Here is a 13,611-nt window from a genome sequence, read left to right on the forward strand (position 1 = left end):
ACCCCACTTGAGTACGACGGTACGACCCTACTTGAGTACGACGGTACGACGACCCTTGAGCACGACTGTACGACCCTTGAGTTCAACGGATAGGTTTATGACTAGTCCATAATACACATGGTCTCTCCGTCGTGCTATAAGGTCGTACCGTCCTGCTTAAGGGTCGTACCGTCGTGCTTAAGGGTCGTACCTATGAGGCTACTAGACGTATAGAAAGAGATAGTGTTTACAATTCCTAGGCAATCATTCTCTAGTATTTCCATCTAGAAATTCCATTCTTGCCACAAATTCTCTTCCAAATTTCACAAAAGTAATTATTCTTATCAATACATCTTCGCCCCTTTCCATCATTTTTTACTTTATCTTTCACTTCCACAAAATCTTTCTCACATTATAGAAGTATCATTACCATTTTCACAGAGGCTTTACACCATCAAAAGTCGAGAGTTTAATATCATAGAATGGGAGTAAGGCCCTTATATCTAGCGTTATACAGCAATGATTCCATCAGTAGGGAACACAGTGTTATGTTTACGATATTTACACAAGAGTCAAGGAAATCAATAAGGCAAAAGGCATTCGTAAAATGGTGTTTACCATCACCACGACCTGCACACACACAACGCTCAGGAACACTGGGGAGAAACTGCATTGTAATCAGGACCTATCTACATACTTGATCAGATCCCATTTACATACTAATTCATTGACCAATTAAACGTTAAGCCAACCACCCATTGGTGTCTTTACTTAAAGCCCATCTATATATCTTTAATCTAAACCCACTTATATATTGTAGTAAAAAAACATAGATCTAAGAAACACTAGGTCACATATTCAGGCGGAATTCATTTATATTTGATCAAAACCTATTTATAAAGGTAGTTAGAACCTCTTAGCACATATACTCCAAACTCATTTATATATTCAGAACCTATTTATACTTTTAGAACCCATATAAATGATCCTTTTTATGTCTTTTCATTCGTAAATTTTATTAATGCAATATGCTTAACCAATTTGCTTCGCTGTAATGCCTAAGTAAAAGGATTATATCTATTTCCTTCAATAAATTGGTTTTGACTTTTTCTTTTGAGACACTGAAAGTTCAGTGTTTCACCTTTAGCGATTAGACATTAACGATGATGCGAAATATTGTTTTTAATGGGAGGAAACTAGGGAGGGTAGGTGGAGATGGGAGCGGCAGGTATGGGATGAGCTGGGGGAAAGGGGAGGAGAGAGAGGGATTGAAGGGGTAAAGGGTGTATGATGAAAGGGAGGAAAAAGGTGGCTTGAAACCCATGTTGAGTCTCCCACATAGAGACTTCGGTGATGATGTTCCTATGTTGAGACACCCATGTATAGACACCCACGTAGAGAACTCCCACGTATAGACACCCACGTAGAGAACTCCCACGTATAGAAACCCACGTAGAGAACGGTAGATGACACTAGGGTATGGGAGAGGATATTCTCTCCACCGGTAGACAAACTGAACACCAATACCATGGAGAGCTGTATAGGGATAGTGGTTACAATGCAGCTTCTACCTAAGACTGTTCAGTGTGCACGATGGAAATAAGGTTCCCCAAGACATCTATGTATACACATGTGTTGCCTCCAAGGAGAACATGAGGCGACTACATGTGTGTATGAAATTTCTGTACACGACGGCAGACATGCTGGTTTCTTAGACGCTGGCGAGAGACAGAGAGAGTGAAAAAAATGAAGCTTCGTTTATTGGACCCAGGAGGTAAATGCTAGAACATCATAAAACAGGCAAATGACACCAAATATTCAAAAGTTTCGTAGAAAAAATTGACCATTTGTATATTTTCGTGTCTATGTACATTGTTCTTAGTCATTGTTTTTTTTTACGTGTGTCCTTTATTCGTTTCAGGTAAAAGCCCCCAAGGGACGCTGACGAAGGCTACTACTCCAGACGAGAGACCTCTGCGATGCACTTCGATGTTCTGTGTGGAGGACGAGGACCGAGGTATAAGGAAGGGCGTTTCACTCGCTTTCAGGATATCTTCGTGACGGAACGATTGGTTGGGTCGATGTCCCGCTTGCAGGTAAGTAGGCTGACGTAAGCCTGGCGGTACTCCGAGGACATGACGACGTAGATGATGGGGTTGATGCAAGTCGTCAGGTAGATGAGTAAGAGACCCAGGATGTTTAGGATGGGGTTGTCGTCCTTGCTAAAGGTTTTGACGAGGGTGATGGGCAGGTAGCACGCCACGAAGGACATGAAGATGACCAGGATCATCTTCAGGAGGCGGCGGTCCTTAGCGCTAAGGGTAGGTTGTCGAGCGATGAAGGAGCCAGCTCGAGTCTTGCGGAAGGTGCCTCGAAGTTGGGAGAAAGTCCCGCCGCCTTTGCCCGAGATCGTAGAGGGACGTCGCTCGATGCTTCGTATTTTGGTCTGGGATTTCTCCGAGACGGGAGACCCTGGGGTGCTAGGGGGACATATTCTGATGGGGGAGCAAACTACCAGCTCCGTTGCTGTCACACCCTCGTCAGAATTGTGGCCGGAGAAGCCATTCGCCTCCGCCTTCAGGAGAGAATTTGCGTCCACAGAGGCGTTTCTAGGGGTGGTGGAGGGAGAGGGAGTTCGTGTCACGTCTTTACTACTCTCACCCTCTCCTCCACTGGTGTCCTCCCTTTTTCTCTCCCTTTTCTTCTCCCTCTGGCTTTTCTCCCCCGGTTCCAAGATCTCCACCTGCACGGAGTTGCTGCTGGTCGACAGCTTCACCAGAGTCTCCAGCTGTAGGCGGTCTTGTAGCGGGGTGGCGTGGAGGGTCTGTAGTGTGGGTGGGTCGCGACAGGGCGTGTGGACGGGCTTGTGGCGTTTGCCGTTCACCTTGAGGAACGTCTGCCCGTGACTGTGACTCTTCTGTCAGCTCTGTGGACGATGAAGAAGATGCGGGCGTAGCAGACGCAGATGGCCACGCAGGGCAGCACGAAGGCAAAGACGAAGAGAAACTCCTTAGGAGAATTGCCGTCCCTGTCGGGTAGGATGGTGCAGGAGCCGATGGCCGGATCCAGGCCGAAGGTTCCCCACAACTCTAGCAGCGTCGGGACCAGCGCCCCGAAGGCGCCGACCCACGTAGCAACCACCATGATGGCCAACCACGTCCGCGTATACAACCTGCAACAAGAAACTGCGCGTCAGTCAACTCTGCCACCGGCACACTACGCTTTCTTGCGTAACATCATCCAAAACCTCGATGCCAGTTTACGGCCGCTGTAGAACGACCACGTCCCCTCCCCCTCCTGTGAATCCTGCAGTTGTAATACATCATACATCTGCATTATACAACAAATCTAAGGTGGAGTAATATTAGTGATGACATCAAGTGTCGCCACAAGCTACCAGTGATATTTCCCTCTTCCTGTGTAACTTGCTGCAGTGGACTTCGTGCTTATTCTTCCTACTTCGCCACTGACAATGAAGCCTTCCCTTCCGAAAGCCTGCAAAAAATATAATCAAACGGACATGGTACGTCTTGAGAGATGATATATATATATATATATATATATATATATATATATGTGTGTGTGTGTGTGTGATCAAATGTTGACTTGGTTATATAGAACATCAAACAAATTATACACACCAGTCACAGCAACGTCAGGAAACTGTGAGGGACATTAGATCCTTCTCCTTCTCCTCTTTGTCCCCTATTCCATGAACTCTCCCGGTGTCATGTGACATGTTATCACATGACTGAATCACGCAGCAGAATTTTCCAGCCATCAAACATCTCCAGTTGACAACAGCAACAGATGGCAGCTCACTAGGGCACGTTAACGTTCAAGGGAATGAGGGAGGGAGGGAGGGAAGGAGACACACACACAGGTTGCCTGTGCGGTTCACTTCATGTGTATAAGGTCTCGGAGGGAGGTGGGGGGTCGTGGGTATCCAGCGTCCACCTCTGTCCACTCTCTCTCTCTCTCTCTCTCTCTCTCTCTCTCTCTCTCTCTCTCTCTCACGCATGATGGAGACATAGAAAAAGACTCGTACAGCCAGAGACAGACAGACACGACAGACAGTACCTGCGACAGAGTCAAGACTGTGCAATCACACTGTAGCTTGCGATGCTTTCCGAGACCCGGAGTCCCTTATTAAGGGCTCCTGCAGTGCTCAGGAAGCCGGCCACGTCCACCGGGTAGGATCACAGACAAGACGAGACACACAGACGGAGAGAGAGACACATTACCTGTGATAGAGTCTTGGATGTGCGATCATGACGTAGCGATTGATCGTGATGGCTAACACTGTAAAGACGGACACAGCCAATAGGCCATAGCGCAGGATGGGGAACAGGAGGCACAGAAAACGGGTATGGACCCACGCGCGATGCCCGAAGAGCGACGCGGCCAGCGGTAGGTTGAACACCCCGAACATCAGGTCAGACAGCGTCAGGTTAATGATGAACACGGCAGTGGCGTTGTGTACCTGTGGGAGAGGGAGAAGAGGTTAGATTGGGTCATGGTGGAGAGGAGGATCAGGTCAAAGAGCTCAGACAACTTCATAATGAAGGTCCTGATGTCGTGAACCCGTAGGAGGAAGACATGAGGTCAAGTAAGGTCATGGTTAAGAAGGCTGGGCACCTGTGGGAGGCATGCGAGGTCAAATAGGGTTATAAAGAAGAAGAAGAGGAAGAAGGTGAAAGCTTTGCTTTTGTACACCTGTGGGCTTAAGAACTTCAGGTCAAATAGGGTCATCATGATGACCACGTCGGTGATAAAGTACAATCCAACACAAGCACCAAAAAGGAGTCAATATCTACTTCTATCTTCGATATAGAATTCCACTAACTTGCAATCAGGATGCGTTAGCAAGCTCGACAAAGGTTAATCAAAGTTTTAATCAAAGAACATTTAATTACCAAAACTTCGTACTTGTTGCAGTGTTCTGATTTTGTTATAACACATTCTAGTTACCACTAGTAATTGATTTCACGTTATCACGAAGACAAATTTGACCAACGTAAAGCGAGCCATTTAGAGGTCAGTGTCCTCTGGCTAGCGTGGGTTATCTTTGTCTTCCTTCAGGTTCATACTCTGGCATAACAATAATAATGGTAATAATAATAATAATAACAGCAATTATCACCGTTGGTAATGATAGTAATAACTAAGATAATGCTTATAATCGTCATTATCACTATTATCATTATTATCATTATTATATTATCATTAAACCTCGAAACCCATTTCACTAAGCTTCTGCAGCTTCCAGGCTCCCGTCTCTTACAACCACGACGTCGGCACAGCAAGGATGCATACCGAACGCAATCCTGCAATCATGTATTCTTGTATCTTTTTCCCTTCTCCCACACCACCACCACCACACAAGGACGCCTGGCTAACAGGGATAGACGTGGCTCCCTGCCATCGTTTGAATGCATCCCAGCGACCAGCGAAGGCCCACTTATTACCGTGTATTGCATCAGTGTGTTAATGTCGTCGTTTATATGCATAATATAAGCAACGGTAGGAACCATTATGGGCAAGCGTCTGCATCTCCCATTTACCATTGTTAAATCCTCTGGTTAACCCACGCCACCTTCCGAAATACCAAAGAGGCGTGTTTGGGGGAGGGGTCGAAGGGTCGGTCGAACCCCCGTCCACTAATAAACCTCAAAAGGTACCACCGCCCAGCCAATGGGAATGATCCTATTTGGGTAAGGTGGAGGGGTGGTGGGGTTAGAAATAGCTTCCATTCCCACCCCAACACGAGTCACAGGGGCGAAGGTAACTATCGGTAACGAGCCAGGGGGAGATCATAACCATGCTTACAAATGTGTGATTACTGATTTTTAACGACCTGATTGTACAGCACGGGGAAGAATGCTACACTCGTGTGTGTGTGTGTGTGTGTGTGTGTGCTACACTCGTGTGTGTGTGTGTGTGTGTGTGTGTAATTACGTATTTGTAAGTGCATAGCTGGGTGTATAGGAAGCGAGTTTTGATACTCTTGGGATGTCGTCAGGAAATTACTGGCTGTTGGAGGGTATTTGAGTCTTCTATGAAAGCGTGGGTTTATATGCACTATATATATATATATATATCATTATCAAATTACCATTTTCTCGTACCCTTCTCAGGGCAAACATGAGGTAAAGTCCAGTACCAACACAGTCCTATAACTCTTGGTTGTTATAGATAGGTCGTCATTATATGACTACTCACATGTGTGTGTGTGTGCTTCATCCTATATGCAAATACGTGAGGCAGTTGCTGTGCGAGGCTACCGTCCTTAGGGATGTTTATTAGCCAAGTTCCCTTTGAATCTGTCGGGAAAGTTAGGCTCGAAGCCTCGATCCGCTTGCTTCAACGAGACCTTCCGGGGATTCGCTGTGTGTGTGTGTGTGTGTGTGTGTGTGTCGGGTGGGAGGACGATAGGTGGTGTGGAGCAGATTTTGTGGCCGCACTTCGGCCTACGCAGAGCTTGGAAACAGCGCGTGTTCTTGCGCAGTCTCATGGCGCATCTGTTCCCCTTGAGAGCAGCAGGATTATGTCTAAAAGGGGTTGAGGTGAGGTGTGATTGGGGTTTGGGGTGGAGGTATAAATGGATCCTCGATCGATGACATATCTGTGTTCATTGTGGTGTGTTGGAGATGTTGGTTACTATCTCTCTAACCAAACATCTTCCTGTCTAACTCTTTGTTATATATATATATATATATATATATATATATATATATATATATATATATATATATATATATATATATATATATATATATTCAATGTCTTTCTTATATTCCCTGTTCTACGCATCTATTAGTGTCATATCTTTTCACAGAAACTTCCCTAACATTTTTTTCTCCCATTGTCTAAATCTTTCTCAGTATGCGTCCCAGATTTCCTGGAACCCCATCTGTATCAGATTTAAGGGAAGGCATCTTTAAGGTGTATCATTTAATAAATCCATCGTCCACAAGCCACCACCACATTGGAACACTTCAAAAAGGTAAACAAAGAGGAAAAGAAAAAGACCAGGGAAAGAATCCAGTGGTAATTAGTGACCATCAGAACGACGGAACGAAACAGAAAAAGGAAAGTTTCATGTTCCCGTGTCCATTGTTTACATCGTCAGTTGATAACGTGAAAAGATTGAACGAAACTGAGCGTTTAGCGACTTTTTTTTTCGAATCCATCAAAACGTGAATATTGAAAAATACATTCTTTTGCGTCAGGGGATTTTACAGACCCGTCATGATTAACAGTGAGATTTAAAAGTGACTACTTAAAAACTGTAACGTGAAGGGAAGACATTGTATATACCTTTTTTTTCCCTTCATGATTGATAGACGACTTGTGATGTCTAGTTCACTAAAGACATTCAGAATTCAAATACGTAAGTGATAAGTAAAGGATTCGGAACTTCTTAAGTAAAACAAAGTTTCGAGAAATATATACACTCGAGTAGAGCTCACGAAGCCATGTACTTAAATAAAGTAACGAAATATTGTTACCCCGTTACTGTAAGTAAAGTAACGAAGTATTGTTACCCCGTTACTTAACACAGTTGTCCATGGTCTGCTTTCCTTCGTGGCCGGCTTTCCCTCCCGTGCTATAGGCCATTTTCCCGATGAATCTTCGACGTGTGTTGAATACTTACCCTCCTCCATCCCTCCTCGCACGGCTGGCTCTATATATATATATATATATATATATATATATATATATATATATATATATATATATACACACAGCCGCGTCCTGGATCAAGGGTTTAACACAGCCTTAACGTCGAAGCTTGAGATTGGGGCGTTACTAGGGAAAACTGACAAGGTTAGCCATGTCCTATTGTCATCTATAAAGCTAGTCCCCAGCTGTTCATATAGCCTTGCTATCCACGAGATCCCCGCCGCCCCGCACAGGAGGATGGATCAAGAGAAATAGGATACATTGCAGTGATATCTTTTTTTTTTTTTTCTTTCATTCCTTCAGTGAACGCCGTGGTCTTGTTTCACCAAGCGAGGGAAAAAGCTTGTGGCGTTCGCTAGCAAATGTTTCGTTCATGTTTCTGCAGCTGTGTGTTGCTTCCTGGTGAGGCTAGGGCTCTGGCCAAGACTCGAATTTGGAAGCTGAAGGAACAATAGGCCATAATATCGCGGTTTTTTTTAAAAAACTGGAAATCTTTCTCAGTTGATCCGATTGAAGAATGTAACAGGAAAATGTACAGCACAGCTTTGTAGAACGTAATCTCGTAAAGACGGCGATAGTTTGCGTCAATGTAACCTGAGTTAGAGAACGCGCTCAGCGATCCTTGGTGCGTGCCACTGCGTCTGGGACAGGAATAGCCCAAGATAATTCCATTAACTCCTGGAAAGAGATAGAAAACTGTTGGTAAAGACGCCTCTGAGATGCCCAAAGGGCAAGATTAACTCTGGAAGAAGTGAAAGGCTCTGGCTAATTAGATATATCTATATATACATCCCCCCTACCCCCATTAGTTCCAGCAGAACTGGTGCTGGAGTGAGGAGCGAAGTTGGTGGATAATTCCAAACGCTTAAGACACAATGTGTCATTCAAGGTCACGTAAACCTCAACTTTGTAATTACAAATGTACGTAAGCGTTGGCCGTAAATGACTTACAGGCAAGCAGACCTTGTAAACGCGTTATCATTTATACCTTTGGAATAAGAAGGTGAAAGTCATTACTCATACGTAAGGTCACTACATACTTGACTGGAATCTCTATATTTTCAGTCTAGAATTACCGGAACTGTGCCATCATCAGTTTCGGTAAATCCCTAATTACTCTCACTGATTCATTTCCCGTCATATGATATTCAATGTAATACAAGTATTACCCTTTTAAATTAAAGTTTTCTCGTATACAAATAAAGACTTGGGTTAGTTTCATATAATTCTATACACGATATCTTAGGACCCATGGGGAAGCAAGCATTATCTTTTAAATGATTTAGGGTAATTAGTTACCATTATAGATAATCCTTATGGGTATAGATAGATAGATAGATAGTCATATCTCCAGTGCCGGCTATGTATGTAAGGCAGTATGTCTCAATTCCTGGCGTCGGATATCAAGACGCAGAGTCTCTCTCTCTCTCTCTCTCTCATGGCGTCCGTGATGTCGTTGGCGATGGCTGTTGTGATGGCGATGCTGGTGATTGTGGTGAGGTGGTTCATGTCGGCGCTAATATCAGCGTTGGTGTTGGAGATAAAGCCTTTGCTGGTGCCTTTGGTGGTGACGGTGCACTTCTCTGTGTTGGAGAAGACAATGACGTCATGGTGGTGGTGGTCTGAGCGTTGGCAATGCTTCCAGAAGTAATGGTATTGACACCATTGCCAGAGGCGATGGTGCCATAGCTGTTGTTGGTGGCGCTGTGGGCAATCAAGTGCCGCTAGAGAGGAGATTAGCGGCTGTGTTTGCAACGCTCGCCCTCTGATCTGCTGCATCTTACACAGTGAACGGCCAAAGAAGGGATTCCAGTACAGTGAACATTCAGACGAACAGACTGCACTTCATATCTGTTTTATGAAGGCATTTGCCTCCCTATCCCTTATTATCAGTAAGGTACAAATGCCTCGATTTAGTTTGAATTCCGCTTGAAATTTGAAATCCATGAGCAACCAGCGTGGATCCAGTCCACAGACAGGTCAAATGAAAACGAGAAAGACTAACTCTATATAGGGGATCCTGCCTTTCCCTGGTGCTGAAAGTAGCGTAGCCTTGGAGCTAGAGAAACTCCTGGGGAAGGGGTCCTGAGGCATTTATCGATAAGTTAATGAATGAATGAAATTGCAAGTTGATATTGCAAGTCTCATAAGTCCTCTACGTATAGATATCATGTGTAGAAAATCATATAGAATATCTCATTTTCATTCGTGTGGGAGCGTCTGACACTCTCCTTCCATTTTCTTCTTATTCTCGGTGTAGGAAACGAGTAGATAAATAATTAATTGTCTGTACCCTTAACAACATCTCCTAAGAGAAGGTATCCGGGATCAACAGGATACAGCTAATTAGAGCGTGTAATTATGTCTTCTTTAACTACCAGGTGTCATTACTAACCTCCAGCCTCATCGCGACATCCACCAAATGTTCCTTTTTCAAACCAGACGCTGTAAAGTCTTTTATAACTCCATTGTCCCACAGCGTTTGATAACCCCCCCCCCACTCCTCCATCCCCTTACCTTTTTAAGGCACAACCCCCCCCCCCCCCACACACACACACAAGTCCTTATCTTGCCTTAAATAGTGATGCACAAGTCAATAATCTCTCTTCCTTTCTTTCTTTCTTTAGCGTAAGTCCCAGACTATCCCCTTGTCATGTCGTAACTCCACCCTTACTGTTCTGTGTATGCCATTGTTTTCCCCTTTCCATCCTCGCGTGTGATCCGTCTGGACTTCCCTTGCTTATGGAAGGACTTGGGAGAGTAGGATACCTCTGACGTGCGTCAGGAGCTGAGCCTATAGGATTGTGGAGGTTCACTGTTGAAGGCAAAAAGGTCGAGGAAAATAGATTTCTTTTCTCTTATTTTGGATTCTACGTTTTTTTCAACAGTTTTATTTCGGTTCTTGGATTTATGTTTTGGGTAAGAGATGTTTTTTCCTTTTTTCTATAGTTATCATAGGTTAAAAAAATGTCTTTTGATTTTTTTGATGTGCACTTTCGTGTTAGAAAAATTGAGAGGGTATTTGTGGTAGCGGAGTTGCATGTGGATTTGACGTATTGAGCAGCAGGATACGACCTTAGATCACGATGGTACGGCTATGGAGCACGACGGTACGACGGCTACTAAGTACGATGACCTGACCCTCAACCTGGCACTTCTAGGTCAGGTCAAAGATAAGGTCATCGATTACCAAGCATCGTACCCTCGTTAACAAGGGTCACAAGCGTCGTATTGAACAGTCGTGCAGTCATGTTTACGGATCGTACCGTCGTGCTTAACGGTCGTCCCTTTGTGTTCAAGGGTCGTACCGTCGTGGTCAAGGGTCGTACCGTCGTGGTCAAGGGTCGTACCGTCGTGCTTAAGGGTCGTACCATCGTGCTCAAGGGTTATACCATCGTGCTCCAAAGTCATACCATCGTGCTCCAAAGTCGTACCATCGTGCTCAAAGGTCGTACCATCGTGCTCAAAGGTCGTACCATCGTGATCAAAGGTCGTACCATCGTGATCAAAGGTCGTACCATCGTGATCAAGGGTCGTACCATCGTGATCAAGGGTCGTACCATCGTGCTCAAGGGTCGTACCGTCGTGCTAAATGCTCGTGCCACTTCTCCATAGTGGGTACAAAGACATCACTGTCTCTTGCTAAATGGATTCTCTTCATCGGGAGCAGTATGTATCCACTGAACTTATCAAAGCACCGCTGATATTATGCGTAGATAACAGAGGCCTCCATGACCTATATCTGAGCAGGGCAACGAGTAGTGCGGGAAGGCTAGAAAATGAAAGAAAACGCTTGAAAAAAAAAAAAAAACAAAGAGAAATGATGATGATAGCGACAAATAGAAAGCAATAGAACGAGGAAGTAAAAGCAGTGCGGAGGGTATGTGTGTGTGTGTGTGTGTGTGGGGGGGGGGGGGGGGGGTCCTCTTTGCTGGTGCTTGCTCCAAAGCATAACATATGGGTCACTTCCCGTCCTCTGTATTTTTCCACAGAATTGCTTGCGTTTGCTGTGTTATGGCCGGGTCGAATGGCTTTCACTTTGCTATGTTATGTCTCTTTGACGGCCCGAGGACCAAGTTTGGCTGGTCTCCGCGGGTGTCGACGCCCCCCCTGACCTTTTGTGAGTTCAAAAGAACAGCTGCGGCAGCTGCTGGTCGTGTGGTGATCAGGGAGGTGGGAGGAGAGAGGGAGAGAGGGTAGGAATGTGGTGTGTGTGTGTGTGTGTTGCACCATTAATGACAACTGATTTGGTTGGTGCGTTGCCGGGTGAATCCCCCCCCCCTCTCTCTCTCTCTCTCTCTCTCTCTCTCTCTCTCCCCGACGCAGTACACTCGCTCCTCCCTCCTTCCACACCACTTCCTCCCCCTCTCCCCAACTGTCACACTCCCAGCACTTTCCTTGTCCATAGCAACTCTCCCCATATATATATATATATATATATATATATATATATATATATATATATATATATATATATATATAAGATAGATAGATAGATGAAAGCCGGCAAGGCAGCAGGATTGGATGGTATTGCAGTGGAATTTATTAAAAAAGGGGGTGACTGTATTGTTGACTGGTTGGTAAGGTTATTTAATGTATGTATGACTCATGGTGAGGTGCCTGAGGATTGGCGGAATGCGTGCATAGTGCCATTGTACAAAGGCAAAGGGGATAAGAGTGAGTGCTCAAATTACAGAGGTATAAGTTTGTTGAGTATTCCTGGTAAATTATATGGGAGGGTATTGATTGAGAGGGTGAAGGCATGTACAGAGCATCAGATTGGGGAAGAGCAGTGCGGTTTCAGAAGTGGTAGAGGATGTGTGGATCAGGTGTTTGCTTTGAAGAATGTATGTGAGAAATACTTAGAAAAGCAAATGGATTTGTATGTAGCATTTATGGATCTGGAGAAGGCATATGATAGAGTTGATAGAGATGCTCTGTGGAAGGTATTAAGAATATATGGTGTGGGAGGCAAGTTGTTAGAAGCAGTGAAAAGTTTTTATCGAGGATGTAAGGCATGTGTACGTGTAGGAAGAGAGGAAAGTGATTGGTTCTCAGTGAATGTAGGTTTGCGGCAGGGGTGTGTGATGTCTCCATGGTTGTTTAATTTGTTTATGGATGGGGTTGTTAGGGAGGTAAATGCAAGAGTTTTGGAAAGAGGGGCAAGTATGAAGTCTGTGGGGGATGAGAGAGCTTGGGAAGTGAGTCAGTTGTTGTTCGCTGATGATACAGCGCTGGTGGCTGATTCATGTGAGAAACTGCAGAAGCTGGTGACTGAGTTTGGTAAAGTGTGTGGAAGAAGAAAGTTAAGAGTAAATGTGAATAAGAGCAAGGTTATTAGGTACAGTAGGGTTGAGGGTCAAGTCAATTGGGAGGTGAGTTTGAATGGAGAAAAACTGGAGGAAGTGAAGTGTTTTAGATATCTGGGAGTGGATCTGTCAGCGGATGGAACCATGGAAGCGGAAGTGGATCATAGGGTGGGGGAGGGGGCGAAAATTTTGGGAGCCTTGAAAAATGTGTGGAAGTCGAGAACATTATCTCGGAAAGCAAAAATGGGTATGTTTGAAGGAATAGTGGTTCCAACAATGCTGTATGGTTGCGAGGCGTGGGCTATGGATAGAGTTGTGCGCAGGAGGATGGATGTGCTGGAAATGAGATGTTTGAGGACAATGTGTGGTGTGAGGTGGTTTGATCGAGTAAGTAACGTAAGGGTAAGAGAGATGTGTGGAAATAAAAAGAGCGTGGTTGAGAGAGCAGAAGAGGGTGTTTTGAAATGGTTTGGGCACATGGAGAGAATGAGTGAGGAAAGATTGACCAAGAGGATATATGTGTCTGAGGTGGAGGGAACGAGGAGAAGAGGGAGACCAAATTGGAGGTGGAAAGATGGAGTGAAAAAGATTTTGTGTGATCGGGGCCTGAACATGCAGGAGGGTGAAAGGAGGGCAA

The 13,611-nt window shown here is 44.8% G+C and overlaps 1 protein-coding gene across 1 annotated transcript in view; it reads right to left on the minus strand.

Annotated features, from left to right (window-relative positions):
• Nucleotides 1-1,867: 1,867 nt before the first annotated feature.
• LOC139747192 (uncharacterized) overlaps nucleotides 1,868-13,611 on the minus strand; it is a 126,844-nt gene continuing 115,100 nt past the window's right edge. The window contains 3 exon segments of the mRNA XM_071659183.1: nucleotides 1,868-2,898; nucleotides 2,901-3,151; nucleotides 4,224-4,462. Of these exon segments, the coding sequence (XP_071515284.1) occupies nucleotides 2,024-2,898; nucleotides 2,901-3,151; nucleotides 4,224-4,462 (1,365 nt within the window). The 3' untranslated portion in view covers nucleotides 1,868-2,023.

Source organism: Panulirus ornatus, chromosome 67 (genome assembly GCF_036320965.1).
Source record: "Panulirus ornatus isolate Po-2019 chromosome 67, ASM3632096v1, whole genome shotgun sequence".
In the NCBI taxonomy this organism is placed as follows: domain Eukaryota; kingdom Metazoa; phylum Arthropoda; class Malacostraca; order Decapoda; family Palinuridae; genus Panulirus; species Panulirus ornatus.